At 37.6% G+C, this 27,933-nt stretch overlaps 1 protein-coding gene and 3 long non-coding RNA genes across 4 annotated transcripts; 3 read left to right on the top strand and 1 right to left on the bottom strand.

The window, feature by feature from the left end:
- The first annotated feature begins 4,615 nt into the window (after positions 1 to 4,615).
- Positions 4,616 to 6,380, top strand: LOC116055907. The gene is made up of 2 exons (XR_004106440.1): positions 4,616 to 5,055; positions 6,044 to 6,380. It is a non-coding gene; the product is annotated as an uncharacterized LOC116055907 (long non-coding RNA).
- A 1,050-nt stretch (positions 6,381 to 7,430) lies between these two features.
- castor2 (cytosolic arginine sensor for mTORC1 subunit 2) lies at positions 7,431 to 27,626 on the bottom strand. The gene is made up of 9 exons (XM_031307958.2): positions 27,314 to 27,626; positions 20,114 to 20,184; positions 18,007 to 18,200; positions 15,978 to 16,110; positions 15,376 to 15,499; positions 14,518 to 14,628; positions 11,204 to 11,286; positions 9,591 to 9,685; positions 7,431 to 8,751 (listed from the first exon to the last, which is right to left on the bottom strand). The coding sequence occupies exons 1-9, from the start codon at positions 27,424 to 27,426 to the stop codon at positions 8,689 to 8,691; spliced, it is 987 nt and encodes a 328-aa protein (XP_031163818.1). The 5' UTR covers positions 27,427 to 27,626; the 3' UTR covers positions 7,431 to 8,688.
- On the top strand, positions 13,693 to 14,770 carry LOC118496557. Its single transcript, XR_004899144.1, has 2 exons — positions 13,693 to 13,900; positions 14,499 to 14,770. It is a non-coding gene; the product is annotated as an uncharacterized LOC118496557 (long non-coding RNA).
- LOC116055908 lies at positions 20,180 to 21,458 on the top strand. The gene is made up of 2 exons (XR_004106441.1): positions 20,180 to 20,410; positions 20,923 to 21,458. It is a non-coding gene; the product is annotated as an uncharacterized LOC116055908 (long non-coding RNA).
- Positions 27,627 to 27,933: the final 307 nt, after the last annotated feature.

A 27,933-nucleotide genomic window follows, 5' to 3' on the forward strand; every position in this document is an offset into this window, starting at 1 on the left:
TTGAGTGTAGGTGTGTTTTCACAAGAGATTTAAGAAATATTTTCACTTTAGAGCCAAGTTATCTCTTGCACATTGCTGTGGAACAATTGTGGGCGTCACTATGCAGAAAACTGAGTTTGTTTTTGATATGAAACACATGGGGATCAGGTTATATGCAGAAAACCTTAAAAGGAGAATTCACGAAGATATCTTAAAATGTCCTTAGACCTCAGAGGGTTAAAGACACAAGATGCAATGGAGAAAATGACTTAATATACTATATCAAAATAAATATATTTTTATTTACCACAGTAGTTGTGTGTTGACAAATAAGGAAATTAGGTTAAGGTATGATGATAAAGATTTATTTTAAGGGTTTGAAATTCCTAATGATTTCCTCGAAAGTTTCCTGGAAGGGATTATGCAATTTGGCACTAATTGTAAGTGCAATAGAGACTGTGTTTAGTTGGTACACTTCCAATTACAGCGGAGATCTTCAACAGGGGGTCCAGGACCCCTAGGGGGTCCTCAGAGTCACTGTATGGGGGCCTCCAAATTATTGTTAATTTTTGAAAGTTTTCTTCAAAGACTAAAAAGTCTTAACATGAATCCAACATACTATTAGCAAATATAAATCCCCACTGATGATAGGCTTACTGGCCTATGGGTAATGTAGTCATCCACAGGTAGAGTTCATCTTAAGGATTCACTGTGCTACATGTATGTTTAACATTAAAAGATGATTTATAAAATCATGCAACAATTATTTGATAATAACATAGCTTAGTATTCTATGGACGAAAAAAAAGGTATGCATAAAGGATTTGGGCCACCCTACTTTAATATGCAACTAAATTGTATACAATATGTAGTAGGGGGTCCCTGATCCATCTCTTTTTCAGTTAAGGGGTCCTTGGCTTAAAATGTTGAAGACCCCTGAATTACAGTACTAAAAATGATCAAATAATGCTGTCAAACAGTAACTAATTTTCAAAATAGTCTGCAGTGGTCATTTCCCCAAATTTATACAAATACCAATGAGAAAAAGTACAGCTAATGAAAGCTTATGTAATTTATTCAACATGCTGTATTGCTGTAAACCGAGTATGATAATGACTTAACACTAAGGCAGTTAATCCTACATTTATACACAACTGATGTTCACTGCATCCTCTTACTTTCTCTGTTTTGTATCAACCACAGATTTTGTTTTTATACAAGAAATCAAACCTTTTATTAATGTATCACCTCATCTAAAATACAGAAAGCTACAGTAATTGACACTTGTGTAACAGAAAGTCAATACATTGAAACCGTGATCGAAATAATAGAAATGTGTTCTTTATCAAACCTTCCAACACTGCCACACATTTTATGGTGGTGATAAAGCAATCAGCACTTTTCTATTTCAATACTGCTCACCAGGCTAATGATGTGAAAATATGCATACACTTGAAAACCCATTTTGCATTGATTCAGGGATCTATACGCTTAGTAATGAGCGTTAAGAAGCTGCTCATATGTGGTGGCTGTATACTGAGGACTGCGCTTGTGATTTAGTGTTTTGCACTCTGTTTGCAAGGACAGCATTTTGTGTTTAAAAATAAGATTTTGGCTATTTGCATGCAAGAGCTGCTGCACAATAAAACTACCAAAGCAATTTTAAAATACTGTAACTAATACTAATTATTAATTATTCTAAATGCTGTAACTTAGACTTTTAATCAGTGCAACGACAAGTCTGTTGACCATGCAGAAATGTGCAATTTGTCTACAGACAATCATACAATTCAATATGTAGAAATTACAGTTTCTAATAATAGATGAATGATGAATGAAGATTTGGATTCATATGTAGCTTTTAAACCCAAACTGTTTCCCTCCTATTAATACCAAATTACATAGTTCTTTATAGTAACATTTAAGAAATGATTTGGAAATAACAGATTATCTCTTTGGATTAAACTTTGCAGCTACTGTATGTGAAACTGATCATGACTGTAACCTTGACTATAATTTAGTGATATTAACCACTGACTGTAGCAGCTGAAGGACAGTTTCCTTCTTACAGTAGAGTCAATTTGGCTAAAGTCAGTACAATCACCCCGGTACTGTTTCTGAGCTCTCCCCCCTGAGTTCCTGATTTCTGGGGCCATTCATCATTGTGACAACTCAGGGGGCCCCTCAGAGAGTATGGAAATGTATTTATGACAAAACTACTGAGTGAGCATAAAACATACAACCTGTGATCCATCTGTGAGGCAGGATGTGAATATGCACGGACACTTTAAGTACAAAACCTGATTTTATTCACAATTATCTCCAGCTGTTTTGTCACATTTTGAGCGGTGGAAGAAGTATTCGAAACCTTACTTAAGTAAAAGCATGTAAGTATTATCAGCAGTGAAAGTACTCTGTGCAGTAAAATGTTCCCGGTCAATGTTTCTGGATTAATATTACTGTTGCATTAATGTGTTTGTTGCATTTTCCTGCTGTAGATGTTTATGGTTGTGCTAATTTTAACTCCTTTATATGCTGTTGGTTGGTTTAATCTACAGCGATGCATCATATTCTATTAAGATCGTGTGTGTAGCGTCGCTGTCCTGTGAGAAAAGTCAACTTTTCATGGTTTCAGCTTTGTGACGATGACTTTTCCAGCTGATCCAAGAGGCTTTTTAAAGACTTTATTTAGCTTAAGAAGTAGGAGAATTTTCTCGACACAAGGAACACCTCATCCTTCAGTTTATCACAAACATTCAGCATCAACACATATAGATACGTGTTTTTCACTGAACAGAACGGGGATGAAAAACTGTCATCTATAAGAATCTAAAGCTGTCAGACAAATGTAGTGGAGTAAAAAGTATAGTACCTTATTTACCTCTGATGTATTAGAGTAGAAGTAGTACCTCAAATTTGTCCTTTGCTGCTAAATGCTCCACTATGTTCACCAGCTAGTCTGCTGTTTGGTGCTGAGCAGATGGGCAGGTGTACTGTACACTAGCTATTAGCTAATCTTCCTGTTCCCGCTATGAGAGCTGTGAGAGTGAACCAAAACAGTAAAGTTGAGGGCCGGACAGCTAAAAGCTCTGTGAAGCAGAGTGGAGCTGCAGATTTAGATGAGGATTCATGGTAGTTTAATCGCTACGAGCGACCCTTTTTTCATTATTACAGAAATATTGATTAAAGCCGCTGTAACGTTAACGTTAAGATGTGGTTCAAAGCTCCAGAAAAGGCCAGTAAGTGGAACTTAAGTTGGGGCTATTGTCAAGGTTAATGAACGTGGACGTTACAAACAACAGTGCAGCTTCATATTTCAGGTAAACATGGCTGGAAAGGTTGAGCTTCAACACCAAGAAATCCTGTAAGGTGACACCAGTAAACTGTGTGGTAGGAAAATGTGCTGTTGATATCCGGCTTTGTCTGAGTAAAGTGCTGACTCATTGCTGTTTATACCTGACTCGTGAAGTTTTGATTTGTCATGTCTGTGGGTGGAGGTTTCCCACCAGTGGCCTTTGCAACTCAACAGAATGTAAGTCGATCAGGCAGAAAATGAGCATTTCAGTTAGCGGTGATGAGATGTTCTTGTGTTTGCAGCTCTACTTGAGTTTCTACTTGTTACTTTAATTGCAATGAGTGGGACTGAGGGGGAAACGGGTCTAAAGAGTACCAAAATATTTTACACAAGTAACAGTAAAACTACTTGTGTAAAAATGTACTCAAAAGTAATAAGTAGGTTGGTACTCGTTTTTTAAAAAACGCATTCCTTTCCTATACGACGGACATGAGCCTGTGCATACAACTGATTACTTAATTAGAAAGCAGTGGTGATTTTTCTGTGTTGAGTAATTTTAATACTTAAAGTACATTTTCCTGATACATACTTTTGCTTAAGTAATATTTTCAATGCAGGACTTTTACTTGTAATAGAGTATTTTTTACAGTGTGGTATTAGTAATTTTACTTAAAGGTGCTCTAAGCGATGTCACGTGTCTTTTAGGCTACAACATTTTTTGTCACATACAGCAAACATCTCTTCACTATCCGCTAGCTGCCTGTCCCCTGAACACACTGTAAAAAAACACGGTCTCTGTAGACAGCCCAGGCTCCACAAACGGCAACAAAAACAAACTGGCCAACCTGCGCCACGAAAGATACACAAACAGTGTTCCAGCCAATAACCGACAAGAAGGATTTGGGGGTGGGGGTTGGGGGGTTAGTGCGCAAGGGAGGGGGAGAGGATGGGATGAGGAGGGGGGATGGGCGAGCTAGTCTTGTTTTGTTTGACAATACTTAGAACGTCACCAAGAAGATCGCTTAGAGCACCTTTAAGTAAAGGATCCAAATAATTCTTCCACCACTGTTAGAATGTAGCAAAGTATATTTTACATAAGCGGAATATTTAGGTGCTTGAGTTTTTCCATTTTATGTTACTTATCTCCATTACTTTCAGAGGGAAATATTGTACTTTTTACTCCACTATATGTATCTGACAGCTTACTAGAGTTACTAGTTCATTTTTTCAAGATTCAGATTTTACATACAAAATATAGGCGATTGAAATACAAACACAAGATTTTTGAGTATTTATATATATATATATATATATATATATATATATTTTTTTTTTACACATTTTTACAAGTACACAAACAACTACTTTGTTAATATAATAAGAGTAAATGTACTTAGTTCTTTCTACCCCTGTAGGTAAAGCACAAGCCTTTACTCCCAAGTCAGTGAGCAGCAGAGTTGAACTGTCGGGGATTATGTAAGGAGAAAGATGATCGTGATAAGGGAAAACACTAACAGACCATGTCCTCTTCTTAACCCTGCTCTGCAGAGAGGGTGTCTGCAGCTGGAACAGCCCTCCACCTCCATCTGTGTGCGGAAGTGAGCTGAAGCAGAGACAAAGGTGGCGTGTGGATGCAATAAGGACCTGGCTGTTCTCTGCTTTGTTTACTCAGGTCAAATAATACAGACAACTGATATACCTGCAGTTGTCTTCCCTGCTGTCGTCCATGTGCTGCAGGCTGGAGTGGAGGAAGGGTGTCACTGGAGTCCACACAAGGACAGGTGTGTGCACTAAATGTGTATTTTTCACATACAAATGTGATTCAAATTACAATATAAACAGGTGTACAACCCCTAAAGGCTTCAGTTACACTTCACAATATGACTGAGATTTTGATTGATTTTGGTTTTGCTCTTATGTGCATTACAGAAAAAGTTCAGATGGGCATTTAAGTGAGACTATATAACTTAAAAGAATAAATACCACATATTCTTTTACAGATCAAAGCAATAAAACAAAACGCACCCTTGCTCAGTTCACCGTACTCAGGCTACATCCTTGGTCTGGTATTAGCTTATAGCTAAGGACAGTTAATGATAGCAAACCTATAGATATTGCTTTATCATAAAGTCTCTTCTCTACTTGTGCTACTTTTTAAATATACATTTTTATTGTACATTTTTATTTTATATTTATTTTTTTTCATTTTCGGCCCCCATTTTTTTGGGGCATTTTAAGCCTTTAATTGACAGGACAGCTGAAGACATGAAAGGGGGGAGAGAGAGGAGGAATGACATGCAGCAAAGGGCCCGCTGCGTCGAGGAGTAAACCTCCTTATATGGGCGCCCGCTCTACCAACCGAGCTATCCGGGCGCCCATATTTATGATTCTTGACTTTTACAGTACTTGTTTTTCATTATGCAGCAGAATACCAAGATAAATTTCTTGTGAAAACCAACTTGGCGTTAAAACTGTTTTGGCATTGTGATGCAATTCATAATGGCTTGATGCTCATCGACGCGTCGAGATACGGCACTGTTGCAGTATTAACATTAGTAATACTGTAGTTCTGATGTGACAAACATTGTTTATTAGCTGAAGATATTAATATACTGTTAATGACTTTAAAAAATACTTGTATAGTACTAATACGGATGATGTTTTTGCATTCTCTTAACTCATAGATGACATTCTGTCAATCTGTCGCATATCATTGTCCAATATCTATGTCAAAATACTCCAAAATTTGATTGAGAATCTGATTTACAGTTCATCTTGAGGCTTTGACGACCACATTGGGCAGCGACATCACCAGTTTATTGATTTAAAATACACGTTGGGAGCAAATAACAGTGAGAGGACAACCCCCCGTTGGTAAGTAAAGCCAGTACAAATGACACATTGGTGAAAACTGGGCTCCAAAAAGAAAAGAAAAGCTTGTTTATTTATTTTTTCCACACAAGAAGCTCCAAATGAAAAGCTTTCAACATGTTTTTCTTTGAAATGGAATCAGAAGAAATGTCACCTTCCTCCTGTTTTAACACTGATAAATACAGGGTTTCTACTAATCAAATCTGACCAGAAGAAGGGTTGGGTGCAAGGTGGTGTGAAATAAAAAGAAAGAAAGAAAAACATTATCACCAAATGCTATCACCCATCTGGACAGGAACTTTCTACAGTAAAAACCCCACCCCCCCCGTTTTCACATCAGTACAGCAGGCCTGTGAGGGTGGAACCTGCATTAAAGTGCAGACTGGGGCAGGAGAGGGGCAGCTTCAACACCTATAAATGGACACCAGGGCTCCTTCCCTGTGTGAACTATAGCTTATTCTAGTACATTATCAAAGTGGCTCAGTAATTTATTACTACTGTAGATGCAAAACATTTTCATCATTGCATTTTATCATTGGGTCTTTTTGCTGGTTCACACTGTGAGCAACATGATCATTGGGTCATCAGCAGTGACCAGAAAACGAGTTTCTATCAGATATATACTGTATGCTTGTTGGAGGAATAGTTAGAGCAGAGGTTTCTCAATTAGTTTTTAGCTAAGGACCCCTTAGAAGACAGAGACTATACTGGGGACACACTCATGTATGTCACTTGGAATAATTTGATGTAGCCTATTTTTTTAAACTATAGTCTTATGTGAAACAACAACACTTCACCTTGCTGAAGCCGTTATATCACTCTCTTCAAAGCCACCAGACTCAACACGCTGCCTTGATCAGTTAGTTTGTTAGTTCCTAGTCTATATGAACAACGTTTCATTTTTGGGATGTTCCGGTGCTGTCGCAGGTTCTGCCGGACGTCCCTCATTTCCGGCCAGATGTCCCTCACCTTCCGCTTTCTTTGTGTTGGGAGTTTTAAACTCTGGTCGATTCATGAGGACTATGGTTAACTGCTCCTCAGATCTCTGCAGGGTAAATCCAGACAGCTAGCTAGACTATCTGTCCAATCAGAGTTTTCTGTTGCACAACTAAAACAACATTTGAACATACGGGAATGTTGTGTGGACTAGCCAGACCCTCCACCGTAGTGCTGTGAAGATAGGTCTGGCAATGCAAGACTAGTTAGTTCCTAACCCTTGAAACACCAAAGTCACACAATAACACAAACTAACTAACCGGTCTAAGCAATCACTTTTATTTTTAACAAAGGAGTCTGGTGGCTTTGAAGAGAGCATAGATAACGGTTTCAGTTCCTGATCGGTAAGGACTGTCTAATGGCAAGGCAAAGCTGTGAAATATTCTAAAGATAGTGTACACTTAAACTGATATTGATTTCTTTTGGTAGGCCTTTTTTAGGTGGCTAAAATACGTTTAGCTGCTGCCCCCGTCCACAGCAGTACATTGCTTAGCTTCAGTGTCGGTACTCCTGTCTGCTTCTCCAAACTGCGGCCATGCCGACTGCCATCTACTGTAGGTGATACACTGACTATAGATAAGTACCTCATACAACCCCAATTAAAAGATCCAAACTATCCCTCTAGCTTTTTTAGATGAAATAATAAGTTAATAAATTAATCACAATTTGTATGCTCTCTGAAGGCTATGATTAATGCCACATAAATTGTGGTTGCTAGCCACAGAATCTATAAAAAGAAACCCATTTACATTTATAGATAAGATCTGCTAATTTTAAGTGACCCATCACCACCAGGTTGCTCACAGTGTGAATTCTTATTACTTTTTAAAACACTAAAATTAGAATTTCCTCATCACGATCTTGGATTTACTTCATGTTCCACCAGACCAAGCATCTGAATTTAACAATGGACTCCAACAGTCAGATCATTGCTGTGAATAAAAGATGTTCAACAGCTACTGAAAGCACCACAAAAACACACAGACCATATTATTCAACCAGGGCATATGTCATCGTTGGCTGTCTCAAAAATTGTCTCCTATCCTACAATTGCACACATGTATAGTATTTTTGATAAAGGCATCAGTTTAGGCATTCAAACATCTTGGCACTGAGACATTACCTGTGGAAAACAAAACAAAAAAATATGGAGAGCTTGATATAATATTTCTTTTGTTTTTGAGAGTACAGTCGTCATCCTTCCATGAGAGGAATTATGTAACTAATACAGTATGGTGCTCATGAAGGTCAGGGAGTGGGAAGAAGCAGCTTTTAGAAAGGAAAAAAAAGCAGTCGGATAAACTAAAGCAACAACTACCAGAGCAGGCAGTGGAGGGCCTCGAGTGCCAAGGAGGGGTGGGGGTAAAGAAAATGGCCGGGTAACAAAGGCATCCCTAACACACTGTCACACTCCCCACCCACACTTCGTGGTTAGATCCCTTCCTTTCAGAGCCGATCCACAGCAGTCCGCTAATAAGCTCTTGGCACTTTTTGGACATGATAAACGTTTGAACGAAATTACTTTGAAAACCAATCATCGTTTTCCTTCACTGTGCCGTGCTCTTGGTCCGCAGAGCTCCGATCACGCTTTGGATGTTTTCTTCGGGAACCTGGAGAAGATACGAGGCTTTAGAACAATCTGACAGCAGCATATTACTGTAGAGGCCACTACTAACGATTGTTCGTTTGGTCTGTAAAACATCAGAAAACCATTACAATTTTCTAAAGGCCAAACTGACGTCATCAAATGTCTTGTATTGTCCGACCAAAAGTCTAAAATCCAGTGTTGGAATGTAAAGAAGGACAGTTACTTAAGGCCTGCACTTTAGCACAAATGTGAGGTACTTTACTCAAGTATTTCAATTTCGTGCTTCTTTATACTTCTACTCCACTATATCTATTTGATAACTTTAATTAGTTACTTTTTAGAAGATATAAATCAACTCATAAATTATGATGTATTATTATGGATTAAGCTGTTAAGATTAAGTTTATGCAGTAATTAAAATTAGCTCCACCTTTACCAGCTGCAACATTGAAGTGATGAAGTTATGCTTCAATAAATATAATCCAGTTATAAAACATACATTATTCTGACATGGGCCATTCTGCATAATGAGTACTTTTACTTTTGGTACTTTAAGTATATTTTGATGCTAGAACATTTTGAATGTACTAAAGTATTTTTACACTGCATTATTGTTACTTTTATTCGACTAACATATCTGAATACTTCTTCCACCACTGCCAAAATCCAAAAATATTACATTATTATAACGTAAAAAAATTAAAAGCAGCAAATTCTCACATTTGAGAACCTGGAACCATCAAATGTTAAAACAGTTATTTTCTGTTGCTCGACTAAACAGTTGATGAACTAATTGTTGCAGCTCTACAGCAGATACACAGTATTGAATCAAAACAACTGCATTGAGAGGTTCCATATTACCAGGGCGTGGTCAAACTTGAAGGTACTAATGTAGTAAGCTGGAATGTCAGCCGTTGCCAGGGGTTCTGATATTTGAGCCACGATTCCGCACTCATCTGCGAAAAAATAAATAAAAAAGATTTGCCTTATTACTGACTGTTATTATATATCAGTGTGTACACTTACATGTGTATGGAGATAGTACAGCAGTTGTTCCCAGCCTTTCAATCAAATTATGTCCACTTCATTAACACCAGCCGTCATGCTCCAAATGTGTTTTTTTCAACTGGATGTTATGTAACACTATTGAAAGTGGTTGTTATTACAGTAATTTCTTCATACGAGACATCATCTTGGAATCATGGATGTTTAGGTGATTTTTCGGGAGGTTTGGTCAAGTTTGAATTCATACGACTACCACTTGGGAGTGGCAGAAGATGGACATTTTAACCATTAATTTAGCGACCTATTTTCTTAATCACAGTCATTTTAAAGGCCCTTGAAAACATATTTTTCTCAATCAGATTCTCACTATGAGTGATGGCATCCAACATGAGCACATCATTTTCGGCTTTTCTGGTTATTTCATCTGAGAGCTATTAGTCCGTGCTGTTTTGTTTGTCAGTTTTGGAATGTTAAACTCTTAATACATGATACCTAAAGATGTCTAATGATGTCCCAAACTTTAATGTGGTTGATGGTTGCCTATTTGGTCATTAATATTCAATGTTGTAGAGAAATACTCAAGGTGCAGGTTGGTGTGAGCTGTGCTGGTAGTTATGCCGTATTTATTGCACAATAAACACACCAACTTGTAATTCTACCTGTGGGTTTGTTTTCCTTCTTAACAAATCATAATTTCTGCTTTTTCAAACTAGATGAGCAACTCCACTATCTTTCCACGTACCCCCTGACTTACAAGTATGCTGGTTGGGAATCACTGCAGTACAAGATCCAACACAGGATCAACACTTGTTCAACAAGTACATCTAAAACTGACATTACACACTATTAAATGTCACATTATTAATATTAAGATAGTCCACCATTACAGTTTTTATGTGACATTTGCACAGACTACAAATGTCATTTTAACATGTTGCTGTTGTAACAATAGCCAAAAAAGCCACTTTCTATAGAACATTCTACCCATGAATTGGTAATTGCACAGAGCATTGTTGCCAACTTTCTTTTAGGGAAAACAAGCATTGGCTACAACAGTTTCCACATGAAATCATACACTAGTTTTCTGTATGTATTTACTGTGTTAGCTGCTTGTTTGGATCACACAGGCAGGCAGCACCAATCGACACCAGCCGAACAGATTAGTCGCCTGATGCTTTAAGATTCAACACATCAACTTTGATCCTGAAAGCTGAAAAACAGTTGTTAAATTTGTTGTTAACTGCTGCTGAGAGATGAAATCATCGTCTGCTGTGAAATTCTCTAAAAGTAGGTTGGTTTGTGACATCTGTAGTGCTCATAAATAATTTGAGTATAATTACTATACTGATACTTAAGCATACATTGTGTTTGGAGATGGGTTAATCTCTGATGCTGTTACTGTTCATTTTTACCAACATGTGGCCTGTTAGTAGCCACGCCTAACTAACCTTTTGGCAAATAAAACTCACCAAATCCTAAAGGTTGTCCCCCGATGCGAACCATTTTCCAAAGCTCACCAGAAGCACTGGTGAAGAGAACATTGTTTGGAAACCTTGAAGAGAACAAAGTACAAAGAAATGAACATATTTGTACTCAATGTATATATATTTTTTTAAGTTTATGGGGCAGAATATAATATTTGAGTAAAACTGAATTAACAAGCACTGTTTCAGTTTTTGCAGTCAAAAATCATGTCAAAGTGATTTTTAAATTTGTGAATATTGTTAGAATCAGAAATGCTCCTCTGAGTGGGCGTGTACATGTGTGATTGACAGCTGGAGTAAATTTACAGATTAAGATTTTACAAACAAATATACATATATAATATATATAATAATATACGTATAATCAATTTATAAAATACTATACTGTGCTAAATTAAAAGTATGCAGAATGGGCCATTTAAGAATAATATATATTATATAACTGGATTATAATTATTGATGCATTGTGTTCATCACTTTATTGTTGCAGCTGCTAAAGTTGGAGCTAATTTGAATTACTTAATATACTGCTGGGTAGTTTAATCTATAGCAATACATCATTTATTAGTTGATATATATTTTGTATCAATAATCTGAATCTGCAAAGTAATTGAAGTTATCAAATAAATGTATTGCACAGTGCTTTATTTGTAAAGTTACACTGCCTACGTAGCTTCTCTGACTAAAAAAGCCTAAACAACGCTGTGTGTACATCAGGGCAATGTTTATTTTAATATCAGAACATGCACTGCATGGGTACGAAATGTAATGTGTCCACATTCTTGATCGGCGGAAACGATTTTTGCTTGTTTGGGATCCGACTGGCCAGCGTATTTGAAAAAGTTAAGCAAACTTTGTTGTCTTTTTGACATTTTTCCCCTGAGTGAAACGAGGCTAACAGTAATCTCAACCAGCACAAGCGCATGTGTCACTTGAAGTGCCGATCCCCCCTCCCTCCCTCTCCCCCCTCTGTCTTACCCTGAAAATTCACCTCAAAACGCATCGAAAATGCAAACACAAGATTTTTGTGGAACTTCAATGGGGAATAAAGACTAACAAGACAGATAACAACATTGAACACTACACAAACAGTAATTCATTTTTTTCATTTAGGCGATTCATTTTTCATAGTGACACAGGAGGTGCCGGATCCAATAAAAAAGGTTCCGGATCCAACATCGGAGGTGCCGGATCCAATAAAAAAGGTTCCGGATCCAACATCGGAGGTGCCGGAACATGTTCCGGCTCAAATTAAGCCCTGGTATTGCAGTAAAAAAAGTACAACATTTCCCTCTGTATTGTAGTGGAGTAGAAGTATAAATTAGCATAAAATGGAAATACTCAAGTTAAGTCCCAGTACCTCAAAATTGTACTTAAGTACAGTACGTAATTAGTTACTTTCCACCACTGACACTTTGGTATTGCTACTTTTGCTTAAGTAAAATATCTAAGTACTTCTTTCACCACTACAGCTGACTAGCGAATTAGCTATCTAGCCTGCAAACTGACAGTGCACCTTTCACTTGTGGATGTTTGGTAGCACCTTCAACAACATGTTACTGCCATACAAATACACTAAAAAAAAAACATGGTTTCATTGGTTATGTGCAAATAACTTATCTACGTAGTACTATGTTGCAGTGGTGTAGTCTATGTTATACGCAGGTATACGCAGTATACCCACTAAGAAAGCTCCAGGATTTCCATATATCCACTTGAAAATGCCCAATGACAATCAACAACATACTTTCCATTATATTTTTGATATATTTCCACTGTAAATTGGTGCATAAAAGTGTGTCCGAATACAGGAAATGAAATCGTTGATGCTCAAACTTCCCTGGGGGAGGACACTCAGACCCCCCACTATGATATGCCACACCCTTAACTGAAAGAGAGAAGGAGCAGGGACCCCCTACTACATATATTGTATAAAGTTAAGCATATTAAACTGGGCGTACAATTACGTGTAGGGCAGCCTAAAGCCTTTATACGTACCTTTTTAGTGCATAGAATACTAAGCTATTGAAATAGCCTAATAATTGTTGGCATGATTTTATCAATTATGTTTTAATGTTAAATATACATGTGGCACAGTGAATCCTTAGGATGAACTTTATCTGTGGATGACTACATTACCTATAGGCCAGTAAGCCTATCATCGTTTTTTTACAAACATGATTTATATTTGCTAATAATATGAATGGATTCATGTTAAGACATAACAATAATTTGGTGGCCCCCCTGCATTGACTCTGAGGACCCCCTAGGGGTCCCGGACCCCCTGTTGAAGATTTCTGCATTAGACTACACCACTGCTGTTGTAAATATGTCTATGTAGATGGATAACTATGGCGTTCTGACTGATTAATGCACAGAATGAACCAAAAATATAAAATTCTTTCTTTTTAAAGGAGACCACAGGAAATGTAATTAACAGAGCAGAAAAAACATGCAATTTCACTTTTAATTCCTAAACTTTAAAAAATAATAAATCTGATATTTGACATAGATTGAGAGTTTTCACCTTCAAATGTTTTGCCTCACTCACTCTACTTTAAAGGATGTTTTTGTTTTGCTCTAGTTAACAGGTGGTGGACACCTGGCACAGCTAACAGATACTGTGTGGAGCTGCAGCAGCTGAAGAAGCTAACTATTAACCACTCAGATGAACATCAGCAGGTGAATTCTGTTACTGCCGTTCTACCCGCCGATCTGAATAAGAGAGCCATTGTAAAGTTGAGCAAAAATGGGTGACCTATTCCCTTAAGGCAACACATTAGGTAGTACATAAACGTGGGGACGAGGCTGACCTACATGCTTTAGTAGCAAAATATGAACTTGAAAAAACAATGAAAGATTGGTCCAATTATTATTTTACCTCCACCAGGCTTTAAGACATTACTGACCCATATAAGTGATATCTTATTTATGAATGAACTATGATCAAATGCTAACGTGGTGCTAATAGAGGAGCAACTACATGGGATCTGTAGCTGCTCAGGTTTCTTGAAGCCCTTTCTACTTAGAGAGTATACTGTAAAAAGGAATGAGTCAGACTGAAACTCACTGTGACTTAAGTACATTGTATAAGCCCAACTGCTCTGCTATTGCTGAGCAACAAACTAATCGCCCCCTCAAACAATCATAAATTTGTTCCTAAACATAATGTCCCAGTCTAACAGTCTGACTAAAAGAAAACAACATCTCAAAAAAACAAGTGTGGTTAATTACACAGCTGCAGCAGCAGCAGCAATATAAATACGTTGTTGTGTCACAGGTGTTTGCTGCTACTCAACCTTTGAGTTGTCTGTTCGTCCATGACCAGAGAGATGTAGCCCTCGATCAGGGAGAAGGAGAAGAAGCGGATGTGGCTGGAGTCCTCGCTGGATGCTCCGCTCTCCTTTGGACTTTGGAGAGAGAAAGGCACAACACTCAATGTGGTGTCACTTACAGTCATGTCTAGTTAAACAACCGTTCAAAAGTTTGGAATCAGCTGTTATATTGATGTTTTTCTTCTTTCATTTAATAATAACTATTTTAACAGAGATACAAACAGTATAATTCAGACACTAAATGTATCATTTACATTTGAAATCATTTTGGCCCCAAAAAGAAGAAGAATGAAATGATTCAAATCACCCTGTGGGGAACATTGATCCAAATCGATTGAACCAAATATACACTCCACCCAATAGTTGAAACATTTCGAAGAAAACCAAAAATGTCAATCGTCAAAGTCATTAGGATTCATCCTCTATGGACCATGAATGTCTGTACAGGTTTCATGGTATTCCACACAACATTTGACATATTTCTGTCGTCTGCCTGCCCCAAAAGTGGTGGACAAACCAAATTACTTTTCCATTCCCAGAGTACCACTGCTAGCAGGGATAAATATGACTCAAGTAATGTAATTACAAATACTGCTACACAACAACTGAAGAAAACAACAGGTTTCCTTGAGTGGTTTTTGATTCAAAACAAGCAAAATATAAGAAAAAATCGATGTAGTATCTTTCTGGTTTTTTTCCTCTGTGCTTACATGATTTTAAAGATATTAGTTTACACAGGTGTTGTAGGTAACATCCTACAACTGACACTGATTTTGTCCATAAGTCCTCATTTTCATACACTAAATCATTTCACTTTCTTACCCTCCAGAGTAAAACATGACATCCATGAGCAGGGTGGCTACAGAGGGCAGTGTGTCTGGGTCCAGGCTGGTCACACAGAACATGTTGCTGGGACTAGATAAGGGGTGAATGATGGGACGGGGCACTGAAAAACCAAAATGATTGAATACATGAGGGCTCAGAGGCATCAATGCAGCCAACAAGCATCTTATTATAAATGTCTGTATGGAAATAATGAGCATTCAATCTCATCACATTTTTAAAAACTGCTATGTTCAACATCAAGAATGAACTTTCAAGCTAAACTTCAGAACCAACACGTGAGAGAAGGGCTTAAAGTACTCAGAGTTGAGACAGTTTTGTCAGAGTAAAATCTTTCAGCAGGCATTTTGATGTTAAACAGATGTTGCACCAGTGTTGAAGACTGTAGATATGTGTAGAGCAAACTGAGTCCAACAAAAGTTTCCAGAACTGTTTTAAAATGCTTTTTTTTTTACTCTGATATATTATGAAAATGTTCAAGCGGTTTGGGTTGCTGTTAAATGTGGTCACCTCCTGCATGTCACCATTCTTCAAAAGCTGCTTCTATGCAAAAATAAACATAAATGTTTTTTTATGCCTACCGAGTTTAGGCTTTACAAAGCCATTGGTAACTCCCAGATCGTGAGCAGCAAAAGTCTCTCCGTTGACCACCCGGAGCAAAGTGAATTCGGAAGACAGCGTGTGCATGACCATCGGCAGATCTCGCTCTCGTACCTGAGGACAAAAGAAATGAATGAGTGAGTTGAAAAAAAATGTTGGATAACATTGTGAAATGTTTCTTCTATGTCTGACGAAAACCGAATTCACGGAAATTAAGTTTTTAGTTTGGGTAGAAGGTTGTGGGTCAAAAGGAAACTTTGGAATATGGATGAATCAGAAAGACAATTAACCTACAAATAAAAGGCATTTCCTTTTTTTTTTTTTTTTTCACAGGTTCACAGATTTTTGGGTGATTTTATCACTTATTGAGGGTATTATCAAAATTGTATTTGAATGTATTCTGATAATATTGCCTTCAAGTGAACTGAATTCCACAGTAGCAAACATTTCTATCATTTCAAGAGTTACTGCATATTGATTCAACATAATACAAACCTATAAAGATTTATATATCAAATATAATGCAGTTGAGTATACTGACAATAAGCCTTGGTGTATCTCAAAGGTGAACTCTGAAGCTGGTGAAAGAGAGTAACAAGTGTTTCCTCACCAAGGGTGACAGCTACTGCGTCATTTGAATTTGTGTGTGTGTGTGTGTGTGTGTGTGTGTGTGTGTGTGTGTGTGTGTGTGTGTGTGTGTGTGTGTGTGTGTGTGTGTGTGTGTGTGTGTGTGTGTGTGTGTGTGTGTGTGTGTGTGTGTGAGAGAAGAAGAAAGCTGGAGTGCCCTGAGCGGCTTGACTCAGTCAGGCTACTCATGATTCCGTCTAAATGAGTGTATTCAACATTTGGGTCAGGTTTTACCGCTTTATGTAACACAAAATATCCTATGAGTGAAAAAAAAAACACATCTTAAGCTGGTCTGTTTTTTGGTCTGCTCAGAGATTTGGTAATGCAATCCGACAAAGCGTGAGACAAGGACGGAGGGAGAAGATGGGTGGTGGGTGTGGGCGACAGGGTGTACGCAGCAGTTTTTTGTGTGTCTGTGTTTTTTTATCTGATTTACCAATAATTAGGATTGTGGGTAGGAGAAGCCAGTGTGGAAACAGGAAACAGACCCCAGTATGATACCTGGAATTCCAGCAAGAGGTTGAGCCGCTGATCCCCTTTATGTAACAGATTATCAACATCCATTTTCATAAACATGCCGGAGCTGCTCAGCAGACCTTGTTTTTCCATTAAAGCAAGGCAATAATAAAACACTCCCTGTGGCCAGAAAAGCTTCGGTATGAGAGAGGATTTCTTCCTAAATCAAAAGGAAGTGGGGCTGTGAGAGGTACACTATATCCAAGGTTATTGCTTTTTCATGTCAGGCACTATGATCATAGACAATTGTGTTGCCAGTGGTTGCATAATAGACAAACAATGCAACTCTTTAAGCAAGCTGTGAACCTGATCAATAACCTGATTAACTTGATTTACTTTGTTTTTAAACTGAGTCCGGGATGAAAAATAAAACATTTTAAATCCCCCTCCAAAAAATTGAATGGTAGCATTAGTCACTATAGAAGAGATTTTCTTTTGTTTTTGATAGTATTTTCTGTTGGCATTTTATCTGCAATAGCCTTTCAATTCTGTAATTGCCTCTCTATATAATAGTTTATTATTGGGCCTTAGTGACCAACCATTTGTTAAGAAGAAATATCTTCTTTAAATCCACAGTTTTCACAAAGATTCTGACATTCATCAATGTTCTCTTATTTACAGGCGTTGCAAGAAAAAGGCTAGGAGAATAATTTAAGATCCAAACCAGCCGGGTTGATTGAACAAATTTAAGAAAAAACTAAGGAAGTTATTGGTGAATGAGGCCCTTTTGGCCAGCTCTGCTATTCCTGTGTGGGACTACCTTCACATGCACAAGGGATTCACAGAAAATAATGCATTTATTGCCAGTGTTAAGGTTGAAATGATACCAAATGGTGGTAGTATCGGAACATTATTATCCACACTCACCAGAATGAAGTCCGTCTGATATGTTGACAGCATGAAAACAGAGATGTTGTGGTCGGCCAGCGGTGCAATGACTGATTTAGCAATTTTGGTGACTCCGATGGGTTGCGAGTTGGAGGCGTTGCCGCCCCCTGACACCACGTTAAGGGCCAACCATGTGGCATCAGCAACACTGATGTGCTCTGACTGGGGCAGCTCTGTGAATGGACAGACAGTCATGTCAAAAAAGAACATGTCTGCAGCAGTTCTGTCACTCACAAGTTCACAGCATTAACCAATACAACCTGAGAAGAGGTGACTTGACCTGATTTAGGACTATCTAAAAGAGGCTATTAGGCGTCACACAAGGTCAAGCAGAATCAATAGACTACAAAAGTGGTCGTAACACACAGCTGTATTCATAATGTACAACAGTGATTTAACATGCAGCCAGTTCATACATCTTTTTATACTTTTTATAGCTCTTTGCTAAAAATGCACAAGTAATGATAAATTTTTTTAACACAAGTTTTTAAATAGAAAAGAAACTGGGAAGTTAGGGTTAGCAATGAGCATGACTAATAGTTGTTCCTTATTTTTTTATGTGTTCTAATTCCTGTTTTTCATCTTTTGTACATATACTTTTTTTATATATATATATATTGAGTGCTATTGCCAATGCCTTTTCATTATCTAGAATTATACAAAGTTATTCTCACCCTCCACCCTCCACTCTTCGGTGACAGGGCAGACTGTGTATTAGACCAGCTTTTCTGCCTGTCCTACTAAATACCAGTCTAGACAGTTGTACCTACCCCTGTTTGGGTTTACATTTTGCATGCATATGTTGCATCCGGTCCTAATGAGTTAAGAAAGACTCAAGAATATTTGAGATGCAAGTTAAACCTGCTCTTCATCCACATCGTAGAAATAATGAAGCAGAAGTAGCCACACTGTTCCTCTTACAAAGTATTTATAAGCAATAAAACCCTAGAGCTGCAACAATTACTTGATTAATCAATAAGTTGATCAAAAGATGTATATAAGTATTCATACCCATGCTAAAGTTGACTAAAAAGAGGAATAAAAAAAATCATCTTTTGGAAATTGATCTTAATGCCTTAATTAAAAAAATGAGGAAAAATCCAAACTTTTAAGGACACCATTTTATATAATAGAAAATGAAGAAAAGAATTTGGATTCCAACTGTTGGTGGAATAAAACAATAAAAAAATAAACAATTTAAGGACATTAATTTCGGCTGTGGGAGGTTGTTATGGGTGGCTTTTCACTAGTTACATACACACTAGTAACATTTCATAGACACAATTAGTCGATTAATCAAGAAAATAATCTGCAGATGAATCAAAAATGAAAATATTCATTAGTCACAGCCCTAATAATGATTGAAAAGCTAATGAATAATGTTAATATTTAATAGCATTGTAGTGAGTGTACATTTAATATCACAACATATTATCTGAAGTATTAGCCAAACTCAATCTAGTTCAGTTAATCAACAACCTTTTATTTAACAGGATATTCAATAATATTAACCCAAGACTGCATGCTCACCTCAATAAGTTACTGTCAATGGACTGGATTGTATACTAATTCTCAGACATTATATACTGTTCACTTCAGTGTTTAGGCCTAATCATCTGTTTTTAGATGCATATGGACATATTCTGTTATGAAAAAGGATAGAAAAATATCTTTTCAATGTCTTCTGGAGGTTTTAACAAAATGTCAAATATTGTATCTAACAATGCTTGCTTGAATTTCATAGTTTATTTCAACAGAAAACAGGAACCTACACAGTCAGAGCCAGTCACCAGAAGAAAATACCTGCAGCAGTTATGCAACAAATAGCCTGTAGTCTCCAGGGTAACCAAGGAGGGTCACCCTGGAAAAGGGTGTGTAATGACATGAATTCACTTAATCAGCCAACCACAAAACACAGCCACTGGCAACTGGGCCTCACATCCATAATAGCAAAGTGTGCTCAAACATTGGCAGCTGAAGCTACGTGGTACTGGAGAGAATCAGAGGTTACACAATGTGATCTTTTCCTGCCGCCCCGATCTATGGTTGCCACAGCGACTTTAAAGATCCACAAAGAGAGGCCCACCTTTAAAGCCTTCCTCATCGACAATTATGGTGTAGTCCTCCGGAGTCTCTGTCAAACTGAAAAACTTGCATCTGAATGGGAGAGAAGAAAAAGAGAGGACAAATCAAACAGTGGATACAGCATATGAAAAGCTCCATGCTGCTGGATTAAGCTTCAGTACATCAAGTCTGCTGCTCCCTGAAGCATTCATAACATATACATCAAATAGTGCATTTGGAGAATTAAGGAGACAGTTTCATATGAGAAGATCCATCCCCTAAGATGTGCAGGGACCAACACAAGACTGCAACTATGCCTGTAAATGTCTTCTTTATCATTTTATATTAAATATGAGGCTTATAACCATGCTATCAATAAAGCACAGTGCTGCATATAAACCTCCCCAGCAATGTGCTGTGAGAGGAATCTCAATGATCATCTAGAGATGTTTTTAAATACACATACATAGGGCTAAAAATATGACCTAAACTCTAAAATAATATTTTTTAGCTATCTGGTTGAGTGGCTCAAGGGACGGCAATGTTGTTCTGTCGATCAGTTTGCCACTTAGGTCCAGACTGAAATATTTCAAAAAAATGTTTGATGGATTGCAATACAATTTGCTACCAATATTCGTATTGTCCACAGGATGAATTGTAATGATTTTGGTGATCCACTGTCATATAATCTAGCGCCATGGTTTTCCTTACAATAAGCCTCACATAGCCACTAGTGTGGCTTTAGACTTATTGTCTTGTTTATACATGAGTGCATGTATTTCCTTTCTCACATTGTCTCACTTCTGATATGTTTGTCCTGTTTAATTACAGTCGGACAAGTTGAAGATATACTGGGCTGCTGGCTGATAGGTTGGTTGAATTTCTGCTTGCTTGCTTAATGTAGCTTCTGCCAGTTTATAGACATTTATTGAATACATTCAGATTGGTAAGAGATTTATAATGTTAAATTGACAGATTATTATCCAGCCCTACACACTAATACTTGTGTTTTGGAGGTACTTTGCAATAGGTAATGCAAAATGGCAAGTCTCTATTTAAAAATCAGCACAATTGTGTTTTCATGATGATACTTTGTTTTTATATAATGAACAAGGCTGGGTATCAAACCTTATGTTTAAGGTCTGACAGAAATGTGTCTGTGGACTAGAATATAAAAAATTGTTGAGCACTGAAAAATGGCATCTAATCTCTGGTCAGATTCATAATCTTGTTTACACGTGATCAGTTAGTTCCCGATTTTAATCAAAATTTTGCCAATTTTAAACTGTATTTATTTGCCAACACATGCCAAAACTTCTGTGTTGCCTTTTGTGAAATCTTATTAAATGTCCCTTCTGTTAAAACCACCCTTTTTCTGTAACATTTTGTTTTTGTGTATGTATTCAAGGTTCCATGCGCCAAACCAAAACTTTTCTAAGATAATGAAGAATATTGTTAAAAATCAGCTTGTAATCATGCCCAGCATACTTTCTTAAGCACAAATGAAAGCAGTGCACTGGAAAAACAACATGCACTATTAACAATACTGTGATAACCACATCTTTACAGGCAGCAACTGAATGCTGACACATCATATTTGGCTGAAAGGTGTGAAAAACAACAGGGGAATAACAGAACAGACTCAACAATGCTTTATGTGGGAACGGCAGCATCTCCTCTTGGAAATAAATGAGCTGTCATGTGTCACTTTGACTTGCAGTGTGTTTTTGCAGAGCCAGGATATTAGGATTATGAGCACTGGAGTTTTTGTCTTGTGCCTGGATTAATGACAGTTTTCCATGCAGATCAACAGTGATATGGAAAATCACTGCAGAGATTCCGTATATTAAACTGAGGGGGAGATTACTGAACTATTAGCCAGCATTACTCACATTCTGTGTGCATGGAAGGAACTTCACAGGGAGTCTTTAAATCAGTTTGTACTAAAAAGCATTGCAAACCACTAACAACAGAGAAAAACCACAACAAATGTGTTTGTAAAAACTACCCTTCACTTTGGAACACATTAAAAGAAAACGCAAAAGGAATGCAAAACTAAACAGTGCTGCACCAATTCTTTTTTTTTGGTGAGTTGTTGTTGTAAGTTAATGAGTGTTAAGTGTCATCATAAGGAGGGTATTTAAATCTCTGCTGTTTATATTTAGGGCTTGGTATCAAACCCCAGTACTTTTCTGGTAGCGACCTAAATGTTTTTGTAGCTTTGAGTATCAAAAAGTGCCGGGCATCGGAATCAAATGTCAAATCAGATTATGCTGCTTGTTTACTCATTGATATTCCCTTCTCAAAGGAAATGTGCTTCTTGAGCTAAAGCTGCTTTAATTGGTTTTTGTGGCCATTTGGGGGGAAGCAGAACAACCTTAAAACAAAACACTGACACATAAGCTTCTCCTAATGTTGCTCTGGTAAACATGTTAGCAGTCAGTTGCTTATTTGCACATCCAGGGCAACATTTGCATTAATTTGTGTATGTGGCCACCTGAAGTCCAATATTCACTCTCCTTGTAATTCTTTTGTGTCTCAATATTTGATTTATGTAGGCGTTGGGGGGGGGGAGGAGGGGAGACTATATTAACTTATATACACATTTACATTTTTTTTTAAATATATTTATTGTCTCATTTATTTATTTCAGGATGTATTTTATAGGCATATTTATTTATGTAGCCCATTTATTTCTGTATTTATTTAATATTGAATAAAATGGCATTCCATAGAATCTACCTTAATTAATCACAGGTTTAGGGGTTTAACCTTAACGCACTCTGAGTGACCCAAATCAAACGCACCCGCGTTTTTGATGAACAGGTGCATGCTGGACCACCACGCCTGCATGCTAAAATGCTCATGGTGGAGGATGCTCCAGCGGTATATTCAGGAACATTTACCGCCAGTGAGGACTTTCTGCTCAACATGTTTGAAACTTTGAGGAGCGCGGTCGGACCAGAGAGACTGGGACTGCTCATAGTGGGACAGAGTGGCTGCGTGGACTGGTTATACTGGGAATAAACGAGCAGAGAAGTTGCACCTGGAGCAGTTTGTGGAGGACTTCGCGGTTCACATCAAGACTCACACTAAAAGCCGTTCAGACAGGTGAGTCCAACAACACACTTCGGAAGAGGGCGTGTACGTAGGCTAGCGTTGTGCGCGCGTGTGCACATCGTGCAAAAACTGTGCATCTCTTTTGCTGTAATAGTTGTTTGTGGCCGCAGCCGCTGTGGAGTTCAATGTTTGTGTTGTCAGCTTGGGTGATGTTCTATAAGAAGTGACAGGTTATTTAATTCCTTGCACCCGCCGCGGTGTCCAGTTGTTATATATGGTCGGTTATTTGTTGTTTAATTGTCTGAGTTTCTGGTTGTATGATTGATAATCAATTGCACATTGCCGTCTATAGAGAATAGTTGGTTTGGACATCCCCATATAGGGCTCTTTGATATCATGTGTACTTTGACATGTTAATGCATTTTATATTGTAGCCTAAATGTGTTCTTTAATTTAATAGGTCTATCCTATTACATCATCATAAAAAATCAAAGAATTCTACACCTCTTCCTTTCCCTTTTTAAAATGTAACGCAGTAACGTTTAGGCCTACTCAGAGTACATTTCACGGAACTACTTTTCTTTTTAGTAACTTTGCCTGCACTTGAGTAGCATTTTATTAAAGTAACAGTACTTTTATTTGGGTAAAATATTCTAGTACTCTTTCCATTACTAAGTTACAGGAACTAAAAGTCTATTGTTTTCAAGTGCTGGTTTACTTGTGAACATCCAAATCCAGAAATGGAAAAAGCATACCTGCATACCACCAATAGACTTGAGTGCATAATCCCACCCACAGACTGGACTCAAATACTGTGGACTGTCAATGTGACAAACATACTGTACAGTAGATGTGGATGCAGTCTAAAACAATCTTTAATGAAAATCAACTGTATTTGGACCTCCATAGATATTTCAGTGTCTTATAGCTTAATTTTTTTTGGCATTCTCATTGTTTTTTATCAAAGTATTCACAATAGGTATGAGTTATGTGATAAGCCTGTAATAGTGGAGTAAGGACTTTTTGCTTATGATTGACAGTATCACAGCTACAGTGACAAACAAGTTAGTTGAAAGGCAAAACCACACTCATCAAGTGTTTACTTCCTCATTGACATTGACACAGTAAGTTGTTGTGACTCTCCCATTTCAGACACTAAAAATGTGGGTGCAACAAATATCAAATTAAATAAAAAAATGAATATTAAATATCTTTATAAGAACCTGGCAGACAAACTGACCAGACTGATATAGCCGCCAACTTTAGCTTATCGCAGATACATTGGTGTCAGCACATAACCTATCGTACGTCAAATGATTGTAGCAAGAAATTACAGTACATAAATGCTTTAGATGTAATTCAGAACCATTATATAGTTTATCCAGCAAAGAGTACTCACTAGGTACGTTTCTGAAATATTTTTAATAACCAAATTGAATGGACCTTATATGATATTTATGTGTTGTTTATGTAAAAAGAGCATATAGTCTGATAATTTCCAGACTTTTATATTATTATTGGGCTCAGTCTTGAAAACCCAGTATTGTTCAAGCTATACTCTCTACAGAATTATGTTAATAAACATGTCATCCAATTTTAGTGTTATGGAGTTATGTCATGCCATATTTTTTTAGGATTATTTCTTTGGGCTTTTCCGCCTTTAATGGACAGGACAGCTAGGTGAGAAAGGGGAGAGAGAGGGGGAAGACATGCAGGAAATGGTCACAGGTCGGACTCGAACCCTGGACCTCTGCGTCGAGGCATAAACCTCTATGTAAATGTGCGCCTGCTCTACCATCTGAGCCAACCCGGCCACATGCCATATTTTTTTGTTGGAGGCAGTCCACCTAGCCTGAAATAAAGACTCCACTGACATCCTAAAATATTAACACACATTTATGAAATATAGAATTAATCTTCAGGGAAAAAAGGAGGTGCTGCAGTGGAAACCATATACAGTAGTCATTGAGAGTGGCTATTGTTAAGGCCATCTAAATAAATGTGGGATGCGACTGGATCTGTCGAGATGGGATGGATTCCCATGTTTACCACTTGCGAGTGTTCACGCCAAAGACAACTAGAGACAGTTGTATGATTGCAGAGTTGGCTGTGCAAGGGTTACAATACTAAGAATAGACAATATAGCACTATGTTCATTAAGTTTGGGTTTAATTACCTTGAACAATGGACTTTGGCTGACATGAGGCATTCATGTCTTGTTTGGTTTTCCGGCACTTCCGTATTATTAAACACAAGTTAATACATCAGAGAAGGGTGCAAAATTAACTTTTTCTGTCCACTAGCCAAATGGCTAGTAAATGTTCAAATTTAACCAGATTACCATTGTTTATTGGCTGGTGAGTGAAGCAAATCTGCCAGCCACTTGCATATTTTACCAGCATTTGGTGCTAATTTTGTACCCTTCATCAGAGCTTTCTGAGAAGTTCCTCAGCCTTAATTAAGACTTGGTTATTGAATTTAATGCAATTTACAAGCCTGAACTGGTAATTACAGCAACTTTAATATCACATGAATGCGGCATTACCACCTCTGCTATATATATTGTCTGTAGAAGACCCTGAAGCGTGCTTTGATGAGTGTAATGTGTGCATAAAAAAAAGCACAATTAAAGAGAAATTCTGCTTGTGTTTGCAGTCGAGGGCAGATTATGGGTGTGCAAACTAGTGTTATAGGCTAATGTAACGACATGTAGCTCTGTAGCTTCTCTAACTGGACTTGTGCAATAGCCGTGGCAGCTGTGTCTTTTTTTTTTTTTTTTTCCACCAGCAAAACAAATCAGTTCACACTTCAAATGTGGTGGGCAAAGCTGGGAAATCACAGAATATGTGTTATTAAGTGACAGCAATCTTGACTACAAGAAATGCTACAAGCATCTATGTAGTTTGACGAGAATAAAAAATGACTGATTACAAGATGCACACATTTAAAAAAGATCACACTGATTTTATAGAAGTGCAATATTGTGTCTATATAATCAAACGTGGGAGACATATCTAACCAAGTTGAACTGAAAGTGATATTATGTTTTTGAGTTTAGAATTAAAACAATAAATTGATTAGTCTGATCGACCAGAAAATTAATCTTAATTGTTTGCGTCACTGTTTCTTTGGTCTCTGGTCCCAGCTTCTCGATTTGCTGCTTTTCTCAGTTTTATACCATTGAAACCTAAATAGATATTTGGGATTTTGGACTTTTGGTGGGACAAAACAAGACATATGAAGACGTCACCTTGGAGTCTAGTAAATTGTGATGTGCATTTCTGACATTTTATAGAACAGACGATTAATCCATTCATTACAGATAAATCGATAATGAAATTACTAGTTAGTTGCAGCCCAATTACAGTAAAATCCATTGGGTAATTTCAATTACATCAGGTAATGAGTAATCAGAAGAAACTGTGTTTTATCAGTAACTTTTCAGCACAGAGGAAGGTTTGATTATCAGCTCTCTGCCACACTTGGACTGCTGAGTACTGACTGGCTCTGCCTGTTGTAAAATAACCTGTGTGTCAGTAAAGTGAACTAATTTGTTTAGGGTAATATATTAATAGACTGTGGTGGTAATAAAAACAGCACAACAGAGCAATAACAAGTGTAAAGGCCTGTTGTCATGTCATTGCAAGGGCTATTTAATTAAAGTTTCCTCAGGCTGAATGGCTCACAGTGAATATCCACTTCATAGGACGGGAAACACAGTAAAGGCCCTCTGCTGTTTACTAGAGTTGGGTTGAAAACATGTTATAATTTCCGTGAGAGAAGGAAAAACAGCCTGCAAACACACACACTGACACACACACACCCGCTGGCGTCGACCCAGCTACAGATGGCACAAAGCTACAAAATGACACTACAGAACAAGGATAGGCCTGGAAACTGGTGGCAGAGACCAAACACACTCACTTAGAATAACACATAAAGCTGCATTAAGCATTAAAACAACTACAGGAGCAGAAATTAACACCGTTACCCTTTACACATAAGCATACTGTAAGTGCATGCACCCCTCGGCATTAGTTTGCTATAATGTTAACAACAGCAGTATCCTTACAGTTACACGTACAGCACTGTGAAGCACGTAAAAAAACATAAAGGACACTGTATATTTTCATGTAGCTGTCGCGTCTGGGAAGTTACGTACCTTGTTTTGGAAGCCAAGAAAGCGAGTTTTATTAATCCGTGAGTGCAAATCTGGATCCCCTCTTTTTCTATACTCGCCACTTTCAAGCTGTGCTCTAAAATATGAAGCTCCATCTTTTACGCCTTCTCATTTGAGGAACGACTAAAAGGTAAAAACACTAATTACTTTCAAATAAGATGCATGAATAAATAAATACGTGCACACACACGGCAGGCTAAAGGCGTATTAAATAGAGAAAGAAAGAGCGAGGCAGGGTGGAATAAAAGCAAAGAGGTAAAAACGGACCTGCTGTCAAATCCTGCAACGGAACCGCGCACACTTCTGGTCGTACGTTTTCAAAATAAAAGTCTCCAGCACACGCTAGATAGAGGGCATTGAAGAAAACCTAAAGTTTGACATTTTGGGCTCATTTGCTTTCTTTTGGAGAGTTAGACACCATTGTAATTTCTGTAAGCTAGTGAAGCTACAGCTATCAGATAGTAACATAGTCTTAGCTAGCTAGTAGTAACTTTTTCTGGAGCCTCTACTGGTTTCCTAGCAATGCCACAAAGCCAAGAAATAGTCAGGCCCCTGTAAAATGGTCGTTTTTACCCTTCACTTTTTGTATGAACTAAACAAAT

Source organism: Sander lucioperca, chromosome 13 (genome assembly GCF_008315115.2).
Source record: "Sander lucioperca isolate FBNREF2018 chromosome 13, SLUC_FBN_1.2, whole genome shotgun sequence".
Taxonomy (NCBI): domain Eukaryota; kingdom Metazoa; phylum Chordata; class Actinopteri; order Perciformes; family Percidae; genus Sander; species Sander lucioperca.